Genomic DNA, 27,989 nt, shown 5'->3' with positions numbered 1-27,989 from the left:
CCGGCCGGAGAGTGGGAGTCTCGGGGCAGGGAGAAATCACTGGGAAGGGAAACGCCACCATCTGAGTGGCTTGCCCTGCAAACGTCGCCTGCCAGAGGTTCTTCGTTGTTAAGACTGGCTTTTGTTTCATGGTATTCCCGTGAAAGGGAATTAAAACCCGAAGTTCCTCTAAAGTTGGGCATCTAAACGGTGCGTTTTGACTGCGCAGAAAATTTGGCGTGAATGGGCTGATGAATGGCGGGTGTGTGAAGTTTCAGGTCCGTATCCTGCTAACACGTGATGTTGTTGTTGTTAGCGCAGGATTAAAGGAGCCGCGGTCATGTCCCACGAGTGCAGCGATGAGTGGGAGCTGAGCAAGGAGAATGTGCAGCCCCTCAGGCAGGGGCGGGTGATGTCCAGCTTGCAGGAGGCGCTGGCTCAGCAGGACTCCTCCAGCCACACCGCTGTGCAGCTCAAAAAACAGTGGGTGATGTTTTAACACCTTCTTTCCCCTTATATTCCTCCCTCCTCCTCCTCCTCCTCGTTTTTCTATGTCTTACTTAACGGTACTAATCTCATAAGCATTAAAAAGGGCATAAAAGGTGTTTAGTAACTGATGTCTGTGCTACTGTCATGCTCCAGGTATTTAGAACTACTCGCTGTAGGTGCTGTGTGGTACAGATTGCAACTTTCAGGTTTGCAGTGGAGCATTTAAACAGCAAACACAGGGAGATTTGGTTGTACTTTTAGCTGTATTCATTAAGTCTCAGTTTACAGTGTAGAAAATATATTTCCAGTGATACACATGTACTTATTGGATGGATAATTTTATCTTTTAGGGAATTTGAATCAGAAATCCGATTTTACTCTGGAGATGACCCTCTGGATGTGTGGGACCGGTAAGTTTTTTGTTTTCAGAAAAAGAGTAGAAAGGTCATATGTCCTTGGAAAAGCAAGGGAAAAGCATTCTAATTTAGAAACTCATTCAAAGTTAAATTCTATAACAGTTTTTGAATACGGTGTTGTGTTTCAATATTATGCCTATTTTTTTTCTAAATTCCCTTAGATTGTACAGAAACTTAGTCTGAACTGACTTGCTGTGAATATCTTCCATCTGTAGGTACATCAAGTGGACAGAACAGACCTTCCCCCAGGGTGGGAAAGATGGAAATCTCGCAGCAGTTTTGGAAAGGGCAGTGAAAGCCCTCAATGAGCAGCAGCGATACTACAAAGACCCTCGCTATCTTAATCTCTGGCTCAAGTTTGTGAGTATTTTCTGACTCTCTCTTGGGTCTGCTTTTCCCAGGGACTTGTCCTGTCATCTGCACAAAGCTGAGCTGATTTTGGTGACAACAGAGGCAAAGGATGTTGTACAACAAATGCAATATCCTTCTGCAAACATGTTCCTTTTGAATTCCACTTATCGTTTTCAATGGGATCTTGAGACCTTTTCTGGGTTGTTCACTTCTTTTCCAGAAGTTCTGTTTTGGAAAAGCTGATTTGACTAAGTACAGCTCAAATAATAATTTAAAGAGAAAGGGAAGTGATTTAAAGATATATTTTAGGTGTTATATCTGTCCTACCAGTTATTTTAGCTTCTATTGTATCCACGTCCTGTATTTGAGCCAAACCAAGCTGAGTGTGTTCTGATTTTTCCCTGTCTCTCCATTGCTGTAGTTTTTGTTCTCATCTTTTTAAAGCAGCTTTTCTTCAGGTTTAGCTTCCTGAGCTGATTTACCAGTTCCAAAACTGGCAAGGAATATGCTGTACTTTATCTAAAGCTGAGATAACTGTTCTCAGGAATGCTAATATGACATGGGTCAATCACTGAATGACCTCAGATCTAAGAAATGATTGCATGCCCTGGCCTTGCAGCTGCTCCTCTCAGACTTGTATTGAAGTCAGTGGGGTCTTGCTGGAGGCATCAGGATGCAGATTTTTGACTTGGACTCCTTTGCAATCCAATGAGATTACTGAGCTGGACTTGTTTCAGGGCAATTGCTGCCATGAGCCCTTGGATCTGTACAGTTACCTGAGCAGCCAGGAGATTGGCACCACGCTGGCACTGCTCTACATCACCTGGGCAGAGGCACTGGAGGCTAGAGGAAACTTCAAGAAGGCAGATCTGATATTCCAGGAAGGGCTTCAGCGCAAGGCTGAGCCTTTGGACAAACTCCAGTCCCACCACAGGTAAGGGAACAACTTACTCTGAGGTGCTGCCCTGGGTATCTGCTACAAGGTTATGCTGACTTGTCCAATGTTTTTCTAGGCAGTTTCAGGCCCGTGTTTCTCGGCAGGCACTACTGGCACTTGAGGAAAGTCCAGATGGAAAAAATGCAGGTCTGCTGGAAACTGCGGAGCCTCAGAGAAGCTCATTGGCAGATCTCAAAGGCAGGGGGAAGAAAAAAGTGAGAGCACCCATTAGTCGTGTGGGGGATGCAGTTAAAGGTACGTTCAAGAGCTGAAATAACTTGTTCTTGGAAGAGTTACATCTTTTTGTCCTGGAATTTGCAATTGAATGTGGTCGTTAAAGGTTAATTTGCATAAATCTTCTTGCTTATAGCCACGAACCCATCCAGAAGCATCCAGCCTCAAACTTCTCTGCAGCTTCCAAATACTCCAAGTTTTGCTGTGTTTGATGAAAATTCAGTGTCTGGAGCTGAGATTCCCACGCTTACAGCACAGTCATGGGCAGCACCTCCAGCTCCCAGGGCCAAGGAGAATGAACTCAGTGCGGGACCTTGGAACTCTGGCAGGGTAAGGAGTCTCAAAATGGGCTGGGAAGAGAGGGGAAGGTGTGTGTAAGCTGATGACTTACTGATCCCTGAGACAAAAGTCGTGTCTTTCTCCCTTGCCTGGGGTTTGTGTCTATCAGTAAATACAGATTTTATAATGGAATCACAGCATTCCAGAATGGTTTGGGTTGGAAGGGACCTTGGAGCTCATCCAGTGCCACCCTCTGCCAGGGGCCGGGACACCTCCCACTAGCCCAGGTTGTTCCAACCGGGCCTTTGGACACTTCCAGGGATGGGGCAGCCACAGCTTCTCTGGGCAACCTGTGCCAGGGCCTCACCCTCTCACAGGGGGGAATTCCTTCCCAATATCTCATCCAAACCCACCTTCCTTGGGCTCAAGGCCTTCCCCCTTGTCCTATCACTCCAGGCCCTTGTGAACAGTCCCTCTCCTTCCAAAGACTCTCTGGCTATGCATAACCTATTCAAGTTCAGAAATCTGATAGAGTAAGTTTTAAAAACTCTGGAATTATTGTATCAAGAAATTATATTTCTTTCAAACCAGAAAAATTGGTAGAGGTGGCCTGCCAAGCTGTTTGGAGGGCAGAAAAGGAATGTAAGAGGGATTCTCTGAGAAGGAAGAGTAAGAGTCAAATTATGTTGTAAAATACCACCTGAAGGAAGAACTTGTTGCCTGTCTTACAAAACTAAGGCATGTGCAGCATTCTGCAAGCCTGTTTTGAAGTGCTTGTGAGGAAAACAGCAGAGTGGAGATCAAAAGAATTGCAGAACTGCTGTATCAGTGGGATATTTATCCTGACAGTGGGATGACAGAAAGTAGGTTCCAGTGGTTTAAACTAATGCAGGAGACAGGAAAAGAAACAGCTGTGCTCAGGTGTTTTAGCCCTTCTAGGGAAGGGATCCAAGACAGTATCTGAAGGGAATTAATCCTGTGAAATGAAGTGTGGTGTTAGGTGCTCAGATAACCCCCAGTGCTCCCTTGTTCTTTGTAGCTTCGAGAGGAAGAATAGAAAGGAATCAGGTGATAAAAATATTTTAGACTTCATTACAAGTGAAGCTTAGGAACAAAAACTGTGTTGAGGAGAGGGATGTAAATAGGCTGAAATTCAGAGGAACTCCAGGAATATTACTCCCAGATACAAAGCAATTTGATTAAATGAATGGAAGAGTTCAGTAAGTCACAGGTTTAATTTAACTTGAGAAGAATGAGGAAGAATTATTAATGTAGAACTTCTTTTATCAGTAGCTTTGGGCTGCTGAACATATTCATTCTGGTCTCCAAATGCTCCTGTATATCTTTTAATGTCTGACCTTAGAATTCTCTCTGTTCTCCTCTTAATGAAATTTATTAGATTTCGTTAAAAAAAATAAAATATTCTGCTACTAGAAGAAGAGTGGAGGGTGTTTAATTCCCCTTCACTCAAGGGTAGTGAAGGAATAACCTTTGGTGAAGGCTTTGAGATATTAAAACCTGCAGAGAGGAAAGAAGCTTCTCTAATTGCTGGTGTGAAGATGGCTGAGTAAACACTTTGGGAAACTTTTTGTGCTGAAGGGTCACAGGGAATTCAAATCAGCAGATAAGAGGAGTGTGTTGTCAGATTAAACTCTGTTCTCTTAAATAATGGACCTCAGAAACAGTTAAGGGATTTTTGTGGTGTTGGAATGGCCTCTGAAAGGAAAACTGAAAAAAGACCAAGTCTGGAGGTCCTTGGTTGACAGGAGAAGGAATATTATCATACAATTGGGACAATCTTAGCTGGAAAATGAGGACTAAAGCATTTGTGGAAAACAGGAAAAGAGCAACTGGAATACCTACCTTGACCAGAATAACATTCCTTCTCTCTATATATCTGTATACGTATAATATTCCCTCAGAATAACAGAAACTGGGATGGTGGGGGCACATGGGAGGAGTCTCTTGCTTTTTAGGTGCCAGTGTTCAGTTGATGGGTTGTAACTATTTCTGTGTCAGAATGGAATGAATCTTGGAAAAGTCTATTAGGTTTAATTTTTGTATATAACAAACCCTCTTGAAGAGCAGAACAGCGGGAAAAGGGAGATGCAGGGAACAGGGAGGTGTGGAGTGTCCAGGTGAATGTTGCAGCTGTTAACAGTGCCTTTCCTCCCTCAGCGTCCTCGAAGTGCTGCCAGTCCCGGCGTGGCAGTGCCCGGCCCCCTGCCCAGCTTCACCCCCTACGTGGACGAGGCAACCCAGCCTCAAATGATGTGAGTCTTGAGCTGGAGATGAGAATTGCCTTTGGAATTCTAAAAGCTCTTTCCTAAAATTCTAACTTGTTTTGCCAAGTAGACAAGCCTCTAGAGCTGCAAGAATTTAAAAATCTATCAGCCTGGAAACAATTAGTGCTGCAGCTTGATGGCAGAGGCTCCAGCAGAGGTTGCATAAGGACATGGGAAGCGTTCAGCCAGCGTTGCTCATGATGTGGGAGCTGATGTCATATTTAGATGTGCTAATTAGTCTAATAGCCTATCGCGGTGTGTTTGCACAAACCCACAGGTACCTGTCTTAGGGTGCCCTTTGCTGTTCAGCAGCCTCAAATTGAGGCGGATTTGGGGCTGTTTTTCTGTCTCGGGAGCTCTGTGCTGAGCATATCTGGAGTTTATTCTGAAACAAGCTATCAGAGTTGCCATGACAACAGCGTTGCTTAGGTCGTGGAGGAGTGAGTATGCTGCTTTGCCTGAAATTACCTTCCTGCTTGTGCAGTCTCCCTGAAATTCTAATAAATCCCAGGAGATGGGGTGGTTTTGTTAGAGCAGAGGACTTTTTGTTGCAAAGTTGCTCTACCTTTCTCTGGCTAACGATGGCCAAGGAATACACAGGCTCTTCCTGAGAGAGAAGTGGAAAAGACTGTTTGACATTACAGTTTCCACAGCTCTGAGTTGTGTGGAATCCAGGAATGCTGAGATGTGGTGAACAACATGGGTTTCTCCTGTGGGTTTTGTAGGTTCCATGTGGACTGCAGAATAGCTCTGACCAAGGACGTGCCATAGTTTGGTTGAAGGATCTGTAAAAAATAAGTTTGTGTTTAAACTATTTCTTACTCCTGAAAGTCAGCGATAGCACAGAATTAAATCTCTTGGCATGCTGGTCCCTTGGATGAAGACATGTTACTTAAGCTTTTTATATGAGGGAGAGGGAAGGAGTGGGTGGAACTGAACATTATGTAAATTAGCTCTGAGCAACCTAGGCAGAGATTTTGTATGCAGTTTTATGTTATGTAGCTGAATGCTTAAAAGTAGATTTTATTTTTTTCTGCCTTTGAGTCCTTTTCCTCACGATACCGTGGTCACCAGCCAAGTCATGTCTGAAAGTACTGTGTTGAAACTGTGTAAAAAGGATGCAAATCATGTCATCCAGAGGTCTGGGCAGAAGGACCCTGTAGTAACCTTGGTAATGAGTCTCCATAATCCCCAAAAAGCTTTAAAAACCCAAACATGAGGAGTACCTGTCTGCCTCATGATCTCCCACACGGTGAAAGGGCTGGGAGTCCCTTCACATGCAAACCAAAATGGATGTCCCATGTGGAGCTGTGCATGGGGCTTTCTTTGGGTATGCTTGCCCAGACCACAGCTAACCCAGTTTTTAAGGTCAGTTGTTCAGATCATCTTTCACTGTGGCACAGTTGGGTCAGTCCAGCTGGATTGCTGCTGCCTGTAAAGCTGTACCAGTGTTGGTTCCTCTCTCCTGATATTGGTGGGTAGTGCTTTCAGAAAGCCCTTTCACACTAAGGAATTGTGACAGGACCTTATTAACTGTTTGGGTTTGGTTGTTGTTGTTTGCTTTGGTTTATTTATTTATTACCCCATTCAGAGTTGTGTGCTGGCCTTTCATCTGCTATCATTCCAGTTCTCTGGTTTATTTTTCCTAACAGAACATAAGCTCTTTACACTGTTCCTCAACCAGATTCTGAAATGAGCCCCGTTGTCTCCTGTGCCTGCTTTTCTGTGCCACAGTGAAGTACCCCAGAACCCCAGTAACAAATCCATGGTTTTCCAGGACTCCGTGCAAAATCGAGCCCAGCATAAACCGCGTGTTAAGTGCTCGCAAACCTGAGAAGGAGGACCCGCTGCAGCGAGTGCAGCACCATCAGCAGGACACTCAGGAGAGGAAAGAGATGGTGATGTACTGCAAGGACAAGGTTTATGCTGGAGTCGATGAATTCTCTTTGGAAGAGATTCGAGCTGAAATCTACAGGAAGAAAGCGAAAAGGAAAGCCGAAGGTGTGGTTCAAAATGGATGAAATAAGTGAGGCTTTCAGAGATGGGATCATAACATTATATTTGCTGCTCTCTGTTATTGCAGCTGCTTTTCTTTTTCTGTTGGAAGAGTTATTTGACTGCTCTGAGGTACAGAGACTGTAACAAATCTGACAGCTTTACATGGAACAGGGAAAGGCCCCTTTACAAATAACTTAGACTTTAGCCACGAACTATATGTGAAATATGCATCAGGCCTTACAAGCTTTTCTTCCTTAGAGGAAATGCAAGCCATAGCACAGAAGAAGGAAGAAATACAAAGGAAAATTGAGGAGCTGGAGAAGAAATTGAAGAAGAAAGAAGATGACAAGCATCAACAAGCACGTGAACAGGTATTGTCCACACTTAACTATTCTTTTACAAATAGCTGCTTACATATGTCTGTAACAGTTGTAGGATTACTAAAATCTCCTGTGAAAATTATACAGGGTTGCAGAGAGTAAAATAATGCATTTTAACTACACTATGCAATAAAAATGAACTTTGTTTCATGACAGTAAGCTAAGTACAAATAAAAAGGGCTGAGGACAACTATTCATCTCTCAGGGTTTTACTCACCTACACGGGATTATCACAGTAATAGTTTTGAAACCTTTTTGCATGGCTTGTGATTCCATCACTGTAGAACCAAAACACGGTTTTGTTTTTATAGGCAACAGACGTAAGGGAAGCTTCGGCACCTTTGGGACCGCAAGGATTCACTTCTTCCAGTGCAACAGAAGTTGGGGAGAAGCAGCTTCAGTGGCAAAGGTAATAGAGGGTTTTCTTTGCCAGCAATGAGAAGGTTTGTGGAGATAAGTTAGGAGTGGCATGGATCACTACCTGCCTGTTTCTGCAGGTGGAACAGACTCCTCTGTCAGCCTGCAGCCAGGATCTGTCCTCTCTCTCTCTCTCTCTCACTCAGTATTTTTGATTATGGGATCTTAAATTCCTGCAAGTATCATACGTTGCCTTTTTTACAGAGTTTACTGCTGTTTGGTGAAGGTCTGTAAAATATAAGAAACAAGTTTATATCTTTTTTTGCAGTGAATTCCAGGTCTGTGAAGATGCTCAACTACATAAACCATCTTGTTCTGAGGGTAAGTATTAATGTTTTTTTTTTTTACCATTAAGGAGAAGGCTTTGTAAGAAGGGGAAGTGTTTATGTGAATAGAAAGACTGCAATAGACTAAAATCAAAAGTCTAGGTGGGTTAGAAGAATAAAAATGTAAAGGTTCTAGAAGTGCCTTTAACCATATTCAGCAGATTGAGTATCTGAGGCCTGAGAATGTCACAATTTGAAAGGATATTTGAACAGAAGAGCTTTTTCCTTTCAACAGCTGGAGAGCTTTTTTCCAGCTTTCATATTTTCAGTCCTACTAAAATCTCAAAAGAGTTAAATGCTACCATTAGCTTGCTACTACCTTAAGTCCTTTTTCCTCAGAGGGCTGCTAGAGGAATACAACCAGAAACTGTGTATTTCTCTCTTGGGGAAATTTTGTTGTTGGGAAGGATTTGTGGTGAAAAACTTACTTTTGACCCAAATTAACTCCTGTTGCTGTTGACAGAGGTTATCCCGACTGCTGAGGTATCCCCAGACAACCACAGTGGAAATGTGTTTTCAGACCCTGAGGAGGAACAGAGAGATGAGGCCAGCCTTCCCAAAGAAGGTACCAATTCTGAGGCAGCCTAAAAAGAGCCAACCAGCTCACATAATGTGGTGGTAAAGGTGTGGTTCAGTAATGGGACAAAACCAAGCCTTTTTTGATGGGGTTCTTTAAATGCCAGTTCTGTCCTACTAGGACCAGTATTTTTAAAACTGTGTATTAAATATTTTAAGTAGTGTTGGATACACTGTTATGGAAAAACTGTGGATAGGATAGAACCTCTTGGTTTTTCTTTACAGATGTAAATCTGCTTCCCCCACTGGCTCCTGCTCCATTTTTCTCTATATTTGATGAATCCTCGACTCTAACAAATCAGAATATAAGGTAGAAATATTCAAGACCTACATTTCAGAGGGAGGGAACACTGAAATATCAAACCACTTTCTGTAGCTTCTGAAATAACTTGCAGGGTTGTGAGGTGGCATTTTGTTTTGTTTGTATTGCTATTTTTTATTTCATTACTCAGAGTCCATGATGAGAAAATACTCTTCTGTTGTTCTTTCTCAGCCTCGAACTATTAAAGCTGCTGTATAAACTTTCGTCATTTTGGAGAGTTGTATATACTGCAGTTTACTGGTAGTTCTGTACTAGCAACGATAGATTGAAATTGTCAGTAGAGAAAAACTCTTGAGGAATCTGTTGAAGACTGGAAGCTGCTCTAATAAATATTTAATTGAATGTAACTTTATCTTAGTTGTTCTGCAGATCAGACCCAGAAAAGTGCCCATCGACCACTCGCTGCTCGTAAACCTTTGGCCCCTCTGACAGCAAAGGAAAACGTCTCACCAGAAACCTGTGTAAGGACACAGCCCACTGACAGCAGAGCCTCTGCCCAGGAGCAACCAGCGCTGCCTGTCCTGGCAGACTGACCTGATGTGCAATAAGCAGGGATTCGAAACTGCTGGCTGGCATGGCAGGACTTGAATTGGGGCATGTTAAGATTACACTGGAAATTCATGTTTTTATTAGGCTTTAGGGTGGGCAGTGTGGAGATGCAGTGGTAGGGAGTCCTCCAAAATTTAGGCAAGTCATTAGTGGCCTGTGTTGGGAAGGTAGTGGGGTGGAAGAAAGGAAAAAGAGAAATGTTCACCTTTTAAATAAATTAATGAAAAAAATGTCATAAAATGCACAGGCTCTTCACCATCTCTTCCTGCTTTTTTTCAGGATGAGCTGAATGGAATCGAAGCTTTGACTGAGGATGCAATTGTGACAGGCTCCTACAAGAACAAACCCCTTTGTGCCAACCCAGAAGACACGTGTGACTTTAACAGGGCTGCCCACCTGGCCTCGACGCCCTTTCACGGGCTGGGAGCTCAGAGAATCCCAGCTCCTGCTTTCTCCCAGAGTGACCTGAAGGAGGATAGTCCAGAATCCAAGAGTGCACCTCTGGATCAGGAAACGCTGGTGTGTGAGGGAGCCTACAGCGAAGCTCTCTGTGTAAATAAACTGAGGTAATGAACAGCAAAGTACCTTAAGCCCCTGCGCCTGTGTATCCTTCACAGCTGTGGGTTTATTGTTGCTGAAGAAACAGTTTTCTGAATAGACCAGGATATTCCAAAGCCAGCCATTTCTCTAGCTCAGGGTCTGCTCTGCCTTGAGCAGATTCAAGAGGTCAGAGCAAGCCCACTTGGCTTTTCAGCATTACTGCTCTGGGCCTTAACTCCATGCTTCTATCAAATAACTGGCAAAGAAATTAATAAATGCATTCTGTCTTGCTTATCAGACATGAAAAGCAGAATCATCAGTTCTTTTCATACTCGTAGGCTTCTGCAGTTATTTTAAGTATATAAGATGCATCTGGTGACTATAATTTAGTTCTTCTACAGAGGAGAGAAGCTGGAGAGGAGAAAAAACTGGCAAACAACCTCCTTTTTTATTGTTGTAAAGAAAAAAAAGCATCTTATATGGGTGTTTCTTAATTTAGAGCTGAGTTTGGTGTGCTGGCTGTTAGTATGTAAACACGTCTACCATGCCAAAGGTGTTTGTTTACTTGGGAAGCTCCCTGGAAACCATGCTGGTTATAATTAGGCAGAGTTATTTCCCACCCAACCCTGCACTGCTTTAAAAGCACTGAGAGGAGGAATAAATATTCAGTATTTCTCCTGTGGTAACAGTCAGATTTAGTGGAAGAGGAGATAAAAAGTCATCTGTAGACTAAGATTCCGAGTATAAACAATCATCAAAGCCAGAATGAAGCTCTGACATGACTTTTGATTTTCCACTAAGGATGGGAAAGGATTTCTTTGTTAATTTAATCTGGAAGTGCTCAGTATCCTCTCCTAGTCACTGGGCTGGCATTATCTAGAACCTCTATGTTCTGGAAATCTGACTAACTGATGACTTTATTTCCAGCCCAATCATGGAAGCAAGCCTGGAAGACACTCGCTCGTCAGGTTCTTCAGTCTCAGGAGGTTCTCTGTCCTCTGTTACACAAACATCTGCTATTAAATACCTGCGTATCCCGGAGAAACTGGAGCTGGCCCAGAGCCTGCCTGCTGAAACGGCTCCTGACTGTGGAGGTGTCTGTGCAAATGCTCCTGGTTAGTACTAAACCGAGTTTCACTCACAACAAATAACCTGCAGCTGTCACTAAACGTGTTTCTTCTTGTCCTTCCCATATCCCACTGCGCTTCCTGTGTGTTCCCCATTACTGTGGCTTGTGCCTGAACTCGTGGCCCTTGTTGGAAGCAGCAGTGAGGTGCAGTACAGAATGCTTTCAGCATCCAAAACACGTACAGATTAAGGGGACAGAAGTTATTAAGGCAGTAAAACAGGGAGCGTGGAGGAATAATGAGGTCAGATTCTGAAAGGAAAGGTTTGGGCTGGAGGGCAGTGAGAACTTCTAAGGCAGCTTTGTTTTGGTTTGTCTTGGTTTTTTTCTCTGCAATGCTGATTGTGTCCCTCCTGATGTGCTGATAACTGCTACTTTAAAAAAGGGGGATGTGAATTTGAAATCTAGTGAAAGTTGCAGAATTTTGGTGTAAATTTGCACTTTTAACTGCGCTGTAAATTGTGGTGCTGCTTCACAGTACATTTCTTACTCCTGTTGAAGAAAAACAATACTGGTACTTAAATAGTCAATTTATTTATTTTTCTTCCAGCTAAAGGCCCTTGTTTCTCTCTGTCCTAAATATTTATATTACAGTTAGAACGGGAATGGTCACAGAAGGCCTTTCAAATCTGGCTTGTAGAATTAGGTGTATGTGGAATGATGGTTTTTCAAGGTGTTTATCCTGCTTTAACTCCTTTGATTTTGGCTCATGATACTTTAATTAGAATTGTGTATCTGAAAATTCTCAATGTATCTACTCTGGAGAAGAAGGTTCTTGTGTGCCTGCAGACTATTCTGTGATGAAGCATACTTGGGACCTGGAATGAAAATACAATTCCTATATGGAATTATCTTATGTGTCTTCCAGGAGATAAAACCCACGAAATTCTTAAAGTTGCAGTGAGCAGCAGAGTTGGAGTCCTACTTTGTTTTCCTTTTCTTATATAAAACCCCTGCTGTAATCAAAGGACTGAGTTTCAGTAAAGCCCTTCATTTTAAAATCCTAAACTGATCACTTACTCTGGGCATAGATTTAAAACAAGAGTGTTGATTTGCAGAGTGAGTTTGATTTCCGCTGTGGCTGAATTAATTCAGAGCTTTGTCTCTTGTGGAAGATGTATTTTGCATGATGCTGCAGGAGACTCCATGAGACGTGAGTCTGTGAGGTGGTTGTAAAGAGGAGTGTCACACTCACTTCACAAACTGTTGGAGAGAGATGAATTGACTTGCTGGAAGGTGAACAGTAAATCAGAATGTGGACAGAAAGCCCGCAGTGTCCAGGGTACTTTTCCTGACAGGTGCAATCAACTGGCAGAGACTCGTTGCTGAATTTCAGCTTCCCTTGCTTTGCTTGCTTTGCCAGGGGAGGATGTGGCTGAGCCGCTGTGGAGCGCTGACCAGCGTAGAAAGCTCTTGGAGCCTGTGCTGGAATCACTGGCTGCTTCTCCCGATTTCTACTTGGAGCCTGGAGCTCTGCCTACCATGGAGGTTGAGAAGGACATTGAGCTGGGTAGGTGTGCCAGGGCCTCTGCAGTGCAGGGGGTCTGTTTGTGTGCTCGTTGGGTTGAACTGTGGTTCGTGTTCTCTCGCAGAGTCGGATGTGGTGCAGGTGGGGAGTAACCTGGGAATGTCTGTTTGCTGTGACAGTTTATGAATGTAACCTTTCATCCCAGGGCATGAGACTTACTGCATCAAATGGCAGTACTGGAGCAATGAAGAATACAAAATGTTTTTTGCCATTCCAGCCAACCTTTTCCAGTTGGATGCAAAGGGATTTGCAATAAAGGTAACACGTACGATGGCTATTGTATGAGAATTGTGACGTGGTAAAGTCTCATCCATTAATACATGAAATGTAGTAAGTTTGGCCTTCATTTCTGAATTTCCTACATGAAGTTTGCTACTTCAAGTCCTATTTCTATTTATGGGTATAGATTAAAAGTTTCTGGCTGTGGAAAATGTCTTCCTTAGTAAAGTGGGAGAGGAAAAAAAAAAAGGATGAGGAGAATATGAAGATGAAAAATTTTCATTTTATTCCAAAAATAAATGTTCTTTTTACATACCTTGTTGTAGGTGTATTCTCAGCCTGTGCCTTGGGATTTTTATATCAGCCTTGAGTTGCAGAGGCGTTTGCAGGCTGACTTTGACCAGAGCTTCAGTGAGAGCTGCAGCTGTTACCTGTACCAGGATGGCTGTGCCGTGGTGCACAGGGACATCAACCGCTTCACGCTTGGGGTCAGTGCAGGCACAGCGAGCACCGCTGTACACACAGGGTCTCTTGCTTGGCTACAGCAGGGACTTGGGCTGAAGAGCTTCACCTGGTTATTCCTGCAATCTGCATCCTCGGGGTGTTATCCATATACAAATCAGGGCTGACTGTTACAGCCTCAGTGGGGTTTGGTTTCTCATCCGTAGATCATGTGCTTCTCAGAAGGTGATCTTGAACAAATTTTTCACGTATTCTTTGTGAATGATAAAGGGCCTGAGCCAAGAACCACGTGGTATTCCAAACAAATTTGCATCTAAAACTGTTGTTTAACTTCACCTGTTCCCATCTGCTATAGCAAGGTCATAGTGTTTAATGTCTTGCTGAAGGACTTATATTTTAAATAAAGTCTTGTAAGTGCATTTTGAATTGTTGTGTATAAATAGGATAGAAATTAAATAGTGATTTCAGTCTTGAGTTCAATTTTCTCCTCCTGATCTTCTGTCCACTTTTGAATAATAATGTCTCCTAGGAGCTTGTGGCTCTTGTTATTCTGTCTGGGCTGATCATGGGCAAAATCTGATTATACTGAATTTAGGGTGGGATTGTTATCTCTGTACAGATGAGTAATGAAAAAAGAAGGTGAGCTATAAATACTTGACCTAATCTAAGGTAGAAGGGCACAGAGATACATGTTTACTGTCTCTTTCCAGGATGTTATCCGTGGCCGCAAGTCCATCATGGAGGAAGTCATCTTCCTAGTTGTTTATAATCTTCTGGGTGTGGTCGAGAAGCTGCACAAGGCTGAGATTGTCCATGGAGATCTGAGGCCAGAGGTGTTCTTTCTGGGAGACAGGTTTGTCTCTGTGTGTGAATGGGGGGTACAGAACACTCACTGCAGCTGCAGCTCTCGTGCTGCTCTCACTTCCCCTCAGCTGGGGTACTGGGTTTGCACTCCAGCTATTTTAGGCTCCAACATATTCTGGAAAGAGTGGAAACACTTTGTTAAGGAATAAACCTTTCTAGAGAAGGTTTATACAATGGTGTTGTAAAACTTGTGCTAAGCAAAATGGTGTTGCTATTGCCTGTGTTTTCAAGCTGCTGCTTTACCAGTGCACCAGACCTTTAACTGGATATGGTAAATTGCCTTTGGTTTTACATATCTGAAAACCAGGAAATTAGAAGACAAAGGACAGGTGGGACTGGAATATCCAGACACCCTTAAACAGATTACTCAGCTTCCTCTGCAGTCCAGCTTGTACCTTGATGCACAGATCTAGTTTTCTTCTTGAAGTTCTTTCCCATATTATGTTAACAAAGTCTCATATCCTGTGGAATGTGATCTGTGAACTAAGTGTGGGAAGCCAGTAACCAGAATGTCTAATGAATCAGATAAATTCCATTACGTGAATTCACTGAGGCTGTTCTTCGTTATCCCTGACATGTCAGAAATAGCTGTTACCTTTAAATTTGCTTAGAGCCTACAGACATCTAACATGCACACCCCCGAGAGTTTTTATTTAGAATTTATTTGTGATTATTTTATTAATAACTTAGTTATATTACTTACTTAATTGTAAATTACATACGTACACACTGAAGTTCTTATATTTTCTTCACACCCTGCAGTGGGTTGTTTTGCACATCCCTTAGGGTGCTGCATCCTATTTTGCAAGTCATTGATCTAACAGTGGCTTGCTGGACTTGGATATCTTCTCCTGGATTTCTCTGTGGCAAATAAAAAAAAACCAACCAGCTACCAAAAAGTTAGGATAGTGGTTTGGGTTTTTTAAGATATGTAAAGGACAAGTGCACAGTCTCAATTAAGAAATATGCTCAGCACATGAGTCTGTAAGAAGAGTAGTAGTGAGAGCTGTGGTGTGTGGGTGTTGTTGGCTTGGCAGTCCTTGATACAGACACTCCTCCCTGCCCTTCCTGTTTGTCCTCCCTCACCTCCAGACCAGGAAACGTTTGTTAAAGCACTGTCAAGCTTAACTGTTTTTTTTATGAGGCACTCTGAGATCCTGAAGGAGAGGGAGGAGTGCTAACACTGCACTCTTGTCCTATTGCACAAACTGTGTTTGGATAACTGTGACAGTTATTAAAACAGCAGCATCCTCAGCTCTTTCCCATGGCTCACTCTGGAGACTCCAGTGCTATCCCTGGCTCCTGGCTGCTCCATCCAGGGGCAGCCCTTGCAGCAGTAGTTCTGAAGGCAGCCATCAGAGGGGAGCATTGACATGGCTAAGACTCACCTTCACTGCATTGTTCAATTAATTACAGAAAAAAAGTTTATTGGATTGTCTTGTGCTTCACGTGCTTTCTCTGCCCAGGATCTGCGATGCCTTTGCTAACGAGGACATGGCAAGTGCTCTGAAGGTGGTGGATTTCTCTCACAGTCTGGATTTGAGGTTGCAGCCTCGAGTGAGCTTGTGCAACAGCTTTCCCGTGTCTCAGACCCCTCATGGGCAGCAGCTTCTGGCAGCAAGTTCTCTTCCTTATCAGGTGAGTCTCTGTTTAGCAGAACATCTTAGTTTCTGTGTTTCCTTTACAAAATCTATTTTCTTAAGTTGCAATTTGCAAGTGCTGTGGAAAGCTCTGACCAATAAATACTGAATCTGACATCTGATGGAATCTTTGGCATTAAGTGAAGGGGACTGGCAGCACTGTTGAGCGTCTGTGACTACTGTATCTATTTAGAAACCTACTATAAAACCAGAATTTTACTTCTTGAAGTTTTCTTGCTTAACAGTCTCTGGAAGTTTCTGGTGCAAAGACCAATCCAGATTTAAATGTGTGAAATCACCAAAAGCAGCAAGCTGTAGTGGATTGCAGAAAGTGGCAGGCACTGAACTTTGTGATGTTTGTTCTGTTTACAGGCAGACTTGGTGGGCATTGCAGATATAGTCCATTTGATGCTGTTTGGGGATCATATCCAGGTCTATCAGGAGAATTCCATCTGGAAAATCAGCCAAAACTTACCAAAGTAAGTCCTTTTGCAGAGGAGGCTGCTGGGAAAGAGCAGACATCTAACTTCAGTGGTACCATCCTCAGGGCTTAGAACACAGAACTTGGGGCTGTTGCTGCCAAAAAGTGTTAGCTCTGTGGGGACTGGAACTGTGAAGCTGTTGGACTTGTTCACTGGTGGCCGTAATGCTCAAGAGACAATTTTAAGCTGAATATGAACAGTCCAGTGAAGATGATTTTGCTTTGTCCATCCTTTCAGGCCACACTGCCATAGGCTCTCTCTTTGCACCTCACAGACCAAGCTTGGAGAAGTTACTAAGTGGGTGGGTGGTGAGGGGACAGAAAAGATCCCATGAGCATGTTGCTCTGGGAGTGGATTAGTTTGGTTTGCTCTTCATTCTTCTGCGACACTGAGGCCAGGGTTGTCTGGAACAGTTGCAGAAACAATATATGTGCACAGGAAGGAAAAGAATTTACAACTGTCTGTGGGGATGGAGGAACAACACAACGACCTCAGGATCAATAAGTGCGTTCGTTTATTGTCTATAAGCAGTCATTTTTATAAGGCACTTAATAAGCTCATACATATTGCAAAAGCCAAGCTCATGATTGGTTAATCTTTAAAACTGCTTACATTTGTGCATAGCTATGTCTACAATTTAACTCTTCTTCCCTATCTGCAGTACAGGGTCTTCCTTTTGATTCTTGTTCTGCTACATGATCAAGGAGACAACTCCCAAAGAACATTCCATTTCTCAGGGACCCATTTCTCAGTGACCCTTATCTGCTAACCATTCTTGAGCTATGCTGCTCAGTGACACATCCTCCACACTTCCCCCGTTTTCTTTTAGCAAGCTCATATTTGCATGTTGAAGCATAGCGTTCAGGGAGCGAGTAATACAATTTTGAATGCAAGCAATAACACAAGGCAGAAGAAACAACAGAACTAAAATAAAAAGAACAAGTCGTCTAAACTAGAAGAGCCCACTTTTATGTGATGTAATCGTTGTTGAATTTCTCGAAGTTTTTGGTGGATACTGAGAGAGTGGTCAGACAGGTTCATGCAGCACATTCCATCAAATTCCTGGCAGCCGTGACCATGTGCTAAAAGCAAGAAATCAATTGCTGCTCGGTCTTGTAAGACAGCATGCCGAATACTGTCCACATCAGTCTCTACTGAGGTTGCCAAGTCCAAGCCGAGGCTTCCTGAGGTGGCGGGTTGTAAATTGGAGACGGTCCGACGGGAGTCCCCTGTGGGGCGGTGGTCGCAGCTGCTGCTTGTGTCCCGGCGCGGCTGTTGCTGCGGGGCGCGCTCTGCTTGAAGTTTCCCGGGCGGCCTTTGCAGGCAGATGTATTATGTGAGGACTGTTTGCAATTATTGCACCACACTCCTGTAGCACGACAGTCCCTTCGAAAATGTCCTGATAATCCACATCGGTAGCAACGTTGTTTTGGCTTTGCTCCGCTGCTTGTGCTTACTGCCCCCTGCAAGGGTGCAAGGGCTGCTAATTCCTGCTGCTGAGCTCCCTGAGCTTGTTCTTGTAACGTAGTTGTTAAATCTTTAAGCGATTGGACTAAAAAGGCCATATCTCCTACGGGGATACTCAATGCTTTTTCTAACAATTCTTCAATAGTCCAATTAGGACCTGCTGCTGCTATAAGGCGTTTTATCTCAAGAGAGGCATTTTGTAGTATACACTGTTTCATTATGGGCCCCTTCATCCAATCATTTACTCCTGCTTTAGTAATCGCCACTGTTAAACGGTCTACAAAGGCACCGAATGATTCTTCCTTTTTCTGTTTCATGCTCATATACATAGGAGGTCCTCCTGGTTCTTTTACATTTTCTAATGCTTGTTTAGCTAATCTCATAGCTTCTCTTAGTTTATCCGGCCCCATAAGGGGTTGAACTTCGGGATGGGCATATGGACCCATTCCCATTAATTCATCGATGGTAACCCCATGCAGAGGATCACCGGGCTGCCTTTGCTGATTAACGCTATTTTGAACGTGTGCTTGCCAGTAGCCGTTAAAGAGAATTTGCTGATGTTGTGTTAAAATCAATTTTGCTATAGAGCGCAAATCTGACGGTAACAGTAATTGAGAACCCCACATATAATCTAGAATTTGTTTGGAAGGTTCTCCATGTAATCCATATTGACTAACTGTGGTCCGTAACTGTGTGAGCAATTTCCAATCAAGGGGTTTAACTTCATAATTTATCTGACCCTGGGGACCAGGAGTATATATCCTGGTTAAAACTTCTGTTATCTCCTTCGATTCCTTACATTTTGGGATCGCCCCTATTTCTCTACCAGGGGTTTCATCACTTACATCTACAACATTACCAACAGCCCCTTGAATAGTGGCAGAGCCAATAGAATAATAATGGCCAGTCTTCGCGAGCGAAGATCCGGGGAAGGTCTTTCCACCTTCCAGCCTGCGCATTGGATTTTTTTTTAGGTGAGACACAGTGTGCGCGAACTGAGCCCACCCTGTTAATCCTAAGGTTCATCTGCCGGGCCAATGCGAGCTTGGACGGTCGGCAGCGAGGTCCTTAGGACGAGGTGGGTTGCCTTTAAGGGCTAACGAGCCCCACCTGCCCGGGAGTGGCCCTGACCGGGAATCGAACCCGGGTCTCCGCGGTGATAGCGCGGCGCCTTTACCACTAGACCACCAGGGGCTCCAACAGAGCCAATAGAACCGCTAGAGAAAGCCGGTGGCATGGGTGTCTGAGAAAGCCATTGACTGTCAGCAAATTCTCTATTCTGATTTTGCACATTTGCAGCCTGTGCTGCAGCCTCATGCTGAAGAAGAAGATTAAGTATTACACGCCACTTCTTGCCCCATTTTTTGGCCATTTTATCTTCATCTAGAAGGGCGTCCTGAATTTTATCCCCAAACTTACGCCACTCAGCTACCGCATGAACCGAATGGGGGTTACTAAAACATCCTAATTCTACCCCATATGCTAATAAACCAGGTAGCTCCTTTTTCAAATCAATTTCTTTACAACCCTTTTTCTGCAAAAATGCAGTAAATAAACTATATGCTGCTTCCCTATCCATACCTGATACGCGCGTTGCAGCCTTTGCAGGGTTCGGCAGCACGTAGGCAGTCTGTCTATACAGCACTCTGGGTCCGGGACGCACTTTCTTCCGGGCTGTCCTTTTGTGACCGACTCCCGCTGCTTGGAGCCCCACTCTAATCCATCCTCACCGTGGTGTTAGAGATCACGTCGGGGGGTCACCATTTTGTGGGGACGGAGGAACGACACAACGACCTCAGGATCAATAAGTGCGGTTGTTTATTGTCTATAAGCAGTCATTTTTATAAGGCATTTAATAAGCTCATACATATTGCAAAAGCCAAGCTCATGATTGGTTAATCTTTAAAACTGCTTACATTTGTGCATAGCTATGTCTACAATTTAACTCTTCTTCCCTATCTGCAGTACAAGGTCTTCCTTTTGATTCTTGTTCTGCTACATGATCAAGGAGACAACTCCCAAAGAACATTCCATTTCTCAGGGACCCATTTCTCAGTGACCCTTATCTGCTAACCATTCTTGAGCTATGCTGCTCAGTGACACATCCTCCACAACTGTCGTTTAAGATGCAAGTGCAAACATCTTCTTTTGGAAGCTGCTTTTTGTCCTCAGGTATGAATTGCTACTGCTCTCTTTTAGCCATGTGTTATGGCTGGAGGATTGCTCTGCCTTCCTCTGCTCTTTGTTGGTTCTTAGACTTGTTCATGTTCTTAGTCACATCCTGCAGCATTCTTTGCCTTGGCACTTCATAAGGATTTTCCAGAGCTCTCCCCCCATGACAGCAGTTCCTGTGTTCAGGATCATGGATACTGGTGGCAGTGCCTGTGTGGATACACTCCTGACAGCGCTGCTTTAAGGAAAGCTTGTGCCAGTGTGGAGCTGTCCAGTTCCCTAGCAACCTGCACTGCTCACACCTCCCAGCTGGTTGTGTTCAGCCTTTGGGGAAAGCCTCATCTGCTGCTGTGTAAGGGGAGGAATACCTGGTTTTCTACTACTGATTCCTTTTCAATTCTGCAAGAGATTACATTGAGCTACTGCAGATGAAGCCACACAAGGCCTGAGTTGAGAAGGCTGGAACATGGTGTTGGGGACCTGATCAGGATGTGGGGATGGGGAGAATAGCAATAACTGTCTGGATAACTGGAGCAGGAGGAGCAGTAAGTCTGAATTTGGAAGGATAGGGCTGACTGTCATTGGAGTTTGGAGGGGAGGGGTCAATTGGAAAGGAATTGCAGTAAAAGCTGGTGACACTGGATCAAAAAAGTAAGGATTCTGATAGAGGTAGAACTTCGAGGGAGACTTGGGCAGAAGAGTAGTGAGACCTGGGAAGGGCTAGAGGAGATGAAGGAAGAAGCTGGGCATGAGTTCTGTGGAGATGGAACCAGGCTGGAATGGCTCATTGCTCACCTGGGTGCATCAGTTCCTAACCTGGGAGTTATAAGGAATTTCTTTTCCATCCTGTCTTGTGCTTTGCTTCTGAAACTGATAGAGACTTAGGGAAAGGTGAATGGGAGGAGGTTTACCATTATTAAGGAATGGATTTGGGGATGTTTCAGTTCCCAGAGTCCTCTTAGTTTTTCTGGTTTTTAGGAAACTTCATCTGTGCAAGTTTGTGAGGTAGGATATAGAAGCTGCGTTTGAATTTTTCAGACTCTTTTTGTTACTCAGAACTCCTTAGACGTCCTTACCGACACTTAATCTCTTCTGCTATGCCTCTTACTCATCTAAGCCCACGGAGAAAATGGCCTCAAGTCTTGCATATTTTTTGCTGGGTTAGGTTCTACATGACTTAATTATTTTAGCAAATTTAAGACTAACTAGTGTAATTGTACAGGCTGGGTTCCTTCTGAGACTCTGGCTGCTGCTGTTTGGTGAGTCACTTATATAAAGCAGAGGCAGATGATTTTTTCCCAAGCCACTGTACCTCCTGGCTCGGGGGAGAAAGTGCTGCAGTAGTCAGTATCAATGCAAGACTGAAGAACAAAGGCTTAGCTCTGATATCAGTTTGCTGAGACTTAAATGAGTCACTTAACCTTTTTATTCGTGTTGTGTGGGTACATCTGGGAGAGAGGGGATTTATTACTGTGAATTGTTTCTGAAATGTTATCGATACAGAACTCTGGCAGATGGAAGGCAGGGAAAAAATGAAGTAAAACTGGCTGTAAAACACCTTTGAAAAAATAATTTTATTTCTCTTGTAGCTTTCCTTTAATACTACCCTGTTAACTTAGCTTGCAAGTGGGGAAACAAGATTTACCTCTACCCCTTCTTTGTGAAAGGAGCTGCCAAGTTTGGTTCAAAACTGTTCTTGCTAACTCCTTGAAATGAGAAGTGCTGTGGCTCAGTGTGAATGGGGATGGTGCTCAGGGGCACCAAAAGAGGTAACAGCACAAACAGTGGGGTTTAGATGTGTGTCGTTCCTCCTGGAGAGAGAGCAAGGGGCCCACACATATAAAATGAACCACGCATTCCTAGTGTGTCTCGATTGGAAGGAGTAGTTCAGGGGTGGATCTCCCAGGATGTTAAGTCCTGAATATAAATGCAGACTCTGACAGACGTGTGTGTGTTGTGTATGTGTACTGTTCCACTGAACACTGCTCTGTTTGTTTTAGGACTGTTGACAGCAATTTCTGGAGTAAACTTTTTGGGACAATTCTGAATGCAGATGGTAAGTCCACAGTGCCTCTGCTGCAGGAGTTGAGAGAGGAAATCGGTGGCATGTTTGACAGCTCTTTCCAAGAACGACTTAGTGAATCCTTAGCTGCCCTAGGAGTAACCTTCCTCCTCTAGAACTTCCTGTGACTTCATGGAGGACAAACACACTTTGTATTATAGAGAAGAATTTGTTGCTGATTTCTTATTTATTTTTTCCGATGTAAGCGTGACAGTGACTGCAGCTGTGTCTGCAGTGCTTCACGCGGGACTTGCTAAAGGATGTTTCTGTTGCATTAGTGCCCAGATCACTTAAGAGGTTAACCTGTGTCTGAGCAGTTTGCCAGAGAAAATTGTTTGCCCTGAGTGCCCCCTGCCCTTGTACAGCTCCTTCCAGATGTGTTTCATACCTGCTTCCCATGTGCCCTTTGGAACACCTTTGTGCTGCCTTCGGTCGGTCCTTCATTCAATTCGTGTTTGATCAATAAAGTTGTCCTTTGATAGCAACTCAGTCACATTAAACACCGCTGTCAGATGGTTTTGAAAGACTTGGTTTAGTGCTGGAGTGCTGTTTGCTGGGAGTTGTTTGTGGCTGCTGCATACAAGAGGCCCTCGTTTGGTGGGTCATAACCACATGGCATTTCCTGGACGCTGGAACACAACCTGAATTGTTCTACTTGCAGTAATGCTCTCATGGATGGCTGTCATAAGAAAAAGTAGATGAAGGCATGAGTGGAAAAGCTATACACTTAATTTTGGCTTCTTAAGGCAAGTGTTTTGTTTACTTTTGCAAGGGCTGCAGTTCCTGATTGGATTTGGGCATCCTGCAGAAATCTCCCTGAAGTCTCAATTTGCCATAAGTGAAGTGTTTGCAGGTTTTTGTGGGAGGTTTTGTGGATAGATATTTGTGTTAACCTTTTATACATTGTATTACTGAAACCAATACGAAGGCTTCATTTTATTCAAGGCAACAGAATTTACAGGATCCAAACCCAAGGCACTATGTACTTTAAATGTAGAGAAACTCCTGAGACTTGGGATTTACTTCCTCACAGCTTCTGCCAGCACACGACTGTATCCCCAGGACTCTCATCTCTCTGGAAAGCCAAATTGGCTGGGTCCTTCCATTTGGTTCAGTTGTCCGGCCGTGGTTCTGTTGATTCTCCTGTTTGTGTTGTCTCCAAATTCTGCTCTGGAGCTTAATTCTGGTTTTTTCCCATGTCTACAAGCCACCTTGTTTCCTATTTTTTTCTGCATATTCCAGCACTACTCCTCTTGCTTTGGCCTGTGTTCTTTTTCCTCTCCCCGCTTCCTAATGCCTTTTTCATATGTTCTTGTAATCCAGGAATGGGACCTTAAATGCTCTGATAGACCAGCTTTAATATCTAATGTAAACTGCTGCAGAAAAATTTATTTTGGTCCATGAATGCCTTAAATAATGCTTCATGTAGTACAGGTCATTGATAAGTCATGTGCTGAGCAAGCAGATAAATAATGATTTATCTCTATCCAGACTTTAGAGCCAAGATCATTGGTAGAGCAACTAGGAGTGCAATGCATAGCTAAGTTCTGCTAGCTCTAAAAAGATTGCATGTTTGTTCTTCAGTTGAAATTTATTTTCTTTTGCTGATCGTCTAACTTTTGCCTTTTAGGCAAAATCTGGGGGTCTCACTTGCTCCTGTTTGAGTTTATCCCGTGCAGCACAGGTCTGAAAACCAGGTAGCTTAGGAAGAGAACATTGCTAACAAAGTACCGCTCAGGCCAGGGACTTCTCGGGCAAGACATGTTTGCAGCCAGTACAGAACAACGTCACCATGTCTGATTCAGACAGGAAGCTTTTGAGAACAGCCTGAACACACAGATAAGAGCTCTCAGCACAAGTTCAGCAAAGGTCTTTAAAATCTGTAAGTGAACCTGTTTGTTTATAATGAGATCTATTTCAAAGCTGCAATCCTCCACTATGACTTTGATGCTGCCTTGGCACCTGTTTTCTTTCTGAACTAATGTGTACTAAATCCTTCTCTGTGTAATAAGCCTGCCCCTGATCAGTCACTGTTCATGTGTGTCCCACGCAACACAAAACTGCCCCCAAGTACTGTAAAGCAAACACAGCAGTGGCATTATAACCTGGCAACAATAAACACACACAAATAGCAGAGGAAGGAGCAGGGATAACAAAGAGCAGTCATCTCTTGTACTGGCTGTTCCGAGTTCTACTGCAGTGAAATTCCACCTGTGCCACCCAGGTAAGGCTCTGCTCCCCCAGCCCATGAGCTCATTGCACCAACATGTACCAAGAGGGCAGGGAAGTCTTCTTTTGACCTCCCTGTTGTATGTTCAAATAACTCTGCCTCCAACCTGCAAAACTTTTCCTAAGCATCACTTCTGAGTCACTGTGTAACAGAGATGCTCTCGCAGGCTGGGGTTGCCATAGACTTGTCACTAAACAGGAAATTGCCTGTGAGTTATTTGGAGATGAACATTGTCTTAGCAGTGTCCAAGGAAAAGAGGCACCTACAGACCCTGGGATGACAGGAAGGGCCACGGGGGGTGGCTGGCAGGGTGAAATGTGTGAAGGGTGTACAAGTCCTAGTCAGGTTATCACAAAACAGTATGATGGGATCTGAGCTCTTGAGAGTTTTATTACACTGTTATATAAATACGAGTGCACCAAGGAAAGTAAACCCAAGGAAGTAATGGATCATGGTTGTTCCAGGTTGTTTGAGAATAAAACTTGACCAGAGATACAACAGGGATGTCTGGAAGATCTCTGTGGTCTTGAACTGCTTTGATTCAGAAGCAGTGACAGAATCAAGCTGTTAATGTCCACTCTGTTGTGTTAAGTGGAAATAATGGCAGGAAGTCACTAAGCCCCAAAAATATGCTACCTATAAAAATGGAGGCTGATCAAATGTGCTGGAGCTGTGGGTGGGGCAAACCCCACTGGTGTGAGCCATTGTCTGCCCTTAAGCTCTTGCAGCTGGGATTGCAGAATTGGCTCCCCTGTCTCCAGGGCTCCTGGAGATCAGTGCCCACACACAGGTGCTCCTGGTGACCCCTGAGTGTTGGGGAGCGCAGCCACCCATGGTGGGGCAGAACCTAACGGCTTTCCAAGGTACACCTGCACATGGTTAAATATATTGTGAGCCCAGACCCACTTTACCCCTGAAGAGATCGTTGTAAGGAAGCCTGAGGAGTGCTCATCATCTGCTGGTCTCAAAAGGTATGTGATTTTTAGATTTAAAATCCTAAATCTGAGATAATTGATAAAATTTATCAGGTGTATTCTGTGCAGTTATCTGAGACTTTTCCAGGCTGGGGCCTGTGTTCACAGATTAGAAGGTGTAAGCTTGGGCTTGTGCTAGCAGGTAACACTTGGCTTTTTGTTCTTCCAGAATGAACTGGAAGGGGTAGGAAACTCAGCAGGGCTACCAGGATCTCGTGTGGCCATACAGGGAGAAAACTAAAAGGGCCAAAGCCCAACTAAAACTTACCCTGGGTACTGCTGTAAAAGCATAAAACCAACAGGACAAACAACAAAAGGAGGGCTGAGGAGAATCTATAAAGGGTGTTGGGGCACTATTCCTGGAAGGATTTAAAGTCTGTATAGAGGTGGCACTTGGGGATGTGGTTTGGTGGTGGCCTTGGCAGTGCTGGCTGGGCTCTTAGTGGTCTTTTCCAGCCTTAATGATTCTGTTATTCAAAGTAGACAAATCACCCCACCTTCATGTGTATCAGCAAGTAATTCTAAACCTTTCCTGTGCGCTGCTGCTGATTTCCCACTTAATAAATATTCCAAATGACCTGGGGCTGAAGTGCAGCTCCTGAGGTGCTCTGCTCCAGGCTGTGCCCCGTGATTCCCCAGAGGAAATCTGCTGTGTACAGAAGATGAGAGTTCTTATTCCAAGAGAGTTATCTGGCTGTGGGCTGCAGAACTGCTGGTTGGAGCCTCTGCTTTAGCCTGGGGCTATGGGCACTGCATTTACATTAACTGTGCTTACACAGACTGCCCTTAGAGCTGGGTAAAGGAACACTTCACCAGCTTCCTTCTCTTGGTTCTCACTGTTTTACACTCACTGCCCCTCTGCTTGCTTAATTCAGCAGAATGCCAGGGTTGGAAACTTAGAAATACAGAGGTTTCATTTCCATAACATTTTAAAATATTAAACAACATGTGGATATTGAGGTCGCTAAGTAAGACTGGGGAAAAATGTTGGTTCCTTTTGTTGATTCTAGAAATGGTTGTTCCCTACTCTCCTTTTGCAATAATTACCATCCAGAGCTATTTAATTATTGATCTGTGGCCCTAGCTGGTGTGGCAGTGTGATTTACAAAGCAGGAGCAGCAGCTGAGTGACACAAAGGCAAATGTTAGTGTTCAGTTCTGGGCCTGAGCTGCTGGTTGTTTTCCCAGTGCTTTGGATTCTCTTCAGTTTTCAGGATCTCGAGCTGAGGTTCCTTGAAGCTAAACTAGTCATGTACTTGAGTGTAGTGTGGTACTCTGTAATCATTCACCCAGGAATCCTTTTATAGGGAAAAAAAGTTGGAATAGTGTAAAACTGAGTGGTGAATGGGGCTTGTTGGTATGTTTCCTTAGTATCCAGTCAAATGGCACTGGGTCCTCAGTAACAACACTGGGTTGTTCTGCTCCATCTGCAGCTGCTCCTGAAGAGCCAGCCTGGGTTGGTGCTTCACCTGGGTGTGAACTGAGCTGGCTGCAGCTTGTCCTGTCCTGAGCCTGTTCTCTTGGTGCCAGCCCAGTCCTGCTGATATCCTTTGACAAGACAATAGCAGGGGGCACCTCTTGTTTCTGTGGCACATCCCCTGCTCCTGCTGTTTGCAGGGGAACTAGGGACAACTTTACTGGAGCCACAGTCTTTTATCTTAGAAACTGGCTTACATCCTGTCTAAAAGCAGCAGGTTTTTATCAAGATGTAGAACAAGTGTCAGCTGGGAGGGTCCTGACTAGCCTGAACCAGAAACCTTGCTCTCAGTTGTGAAGGCAGTCTCTGATTTGCTGAACGTGGACAATATGTAACAGGAAAAGTCCATTTGGATGCAATTAGAAAAGTTATTCTTCCTCCTTATGTCCTGGAAAAGCATGTTTTTCACTTGGGAGTTGGACAGCAGTGGAAAACTCTCTATGATCCTGTTCTCGGCTCTTTGAACAGATAATTCCCACACAGCTGAACATGGGAGCCACCTTCACTGCATCCCTGAGCATTCCTTTCTGCTCTGCATGTGCTCCATTTCACCAAGTCCAACATGGTGTTTGCCTTCCTATCAGCTGAGCTGAGGAGGTTTTTATCCAAGTCAACAGTACATGTCCACCCATCAGACCATTCTCAATTATAAGCTTAAGTTTCTGTGGGCTTTCACTGTATGGCACATTCTTCACTGTCTTCATTGTGTTTCCACGGTGATCTTTCCTGATGTATCCCCAGCCTTTCCTACAGGATGCTCAGCAGTGTGGGTGGAGTGGGAAGGGCAGAACAGCTGCTGTGTGAGGAGGAACACTGGTGCATTGGATGAGGCTGATGGAAAAGAGTTAGCTTGCCTAATAAGTACACACTGGGCCTCTTGAAATGGGAGACAGCAAGTTAGGAAATGCTGTTTGAGTAGTTGGCCTGGTTGAGAAGGAGAGATGAGAGCCCTGCTTTTCCTGACTGTTCCTGCCATGTCATTACAGTAAAAGCCAACCTGTTGGGTGCTGAGCTGTGGATGCTCTGGCAGAGCCCTTGTAATGCTTTTGTAGCTTTGTTAAACTTGTCTTACTGAGACAAAGAGGGTTCCAGACTGAGGACACACCTTCTCCTGCCCCCTGCTCCTGGCTCTGCATGGGAGAATGGACAGCTCACGGAAGTTTGGGGTTTGCTCATGTATAAAACTAATACTATACTGTTATGTATGTT

At 44.0% G+C, this 27,989-nt stretch overlaps 1 protein-coding gene across 1 annotated transcript; it reads left to right on the top strand.

Moving 5' to 3' along the window:
- The first annotated feature begins 319 nt into the window (after positions 1-319).
- Positions 320-22,892, top strand: BUB1B (BUB1 mitotic checkpoint serine/threonine kinase B). Its single transcript, XM_050335658.1, has 23 exons — positions 320-462; positions 819-878; positions 1,100-1,244; positions 1,973-2,169; positions 2,249-2,427; positions 2,543-2,736; positions 4,864-4,958; positions 6,748-6,971; positions 7,227-7,339; positions 7,660-7,757; positions 8,034-8,086; positions 8,555-8,656; positions 8,893-8,977; positions 9,348-9,450; positions 9,818-10,104; positions 11,006-11,193; positions 12,568-12,714; positions 12,878-12,990; positions 13,278-13,439; positions 14,124-14,266; positions 15,744-15,915; positions 16,290-16,396; positions 22,039-22,892. Exons 1-23 carry the CDS (start codon positions 320-322, stop codon positions 22,214-22,216), a joined length of 3,288 nt encoding a protein of 1,095 aa, XP_050191615.1. The 3' UTR covers positions 22,217-22,892.
- The last annotated feature ends 5,097 nt before the right edge of the window (positions 22,893-27,989 follow it).

The sequence above is a fragment of the Myiozetetes cayanensis genome, unplaced genomic scaffold (genome assembly GCF_022539395.1).
Source record: "Myiozetetes cayanensis isolate MyiCay16 unplaced genomic scaffold, myiCay2020 scf6-25, whole genome shotgun sequence".
Lineage (NCBI taxonomy): Eukaryota > Metazoa > Chordata > Aves > Passeriformes > Tyrannidae > Myiozetetes > Myiozetetes cayanensis.
The sequence above is the reverse complement of the archived record's forward strand: the minus strand, read 5'-3'. Positions and strand labels throughout refer to the sequence as shown.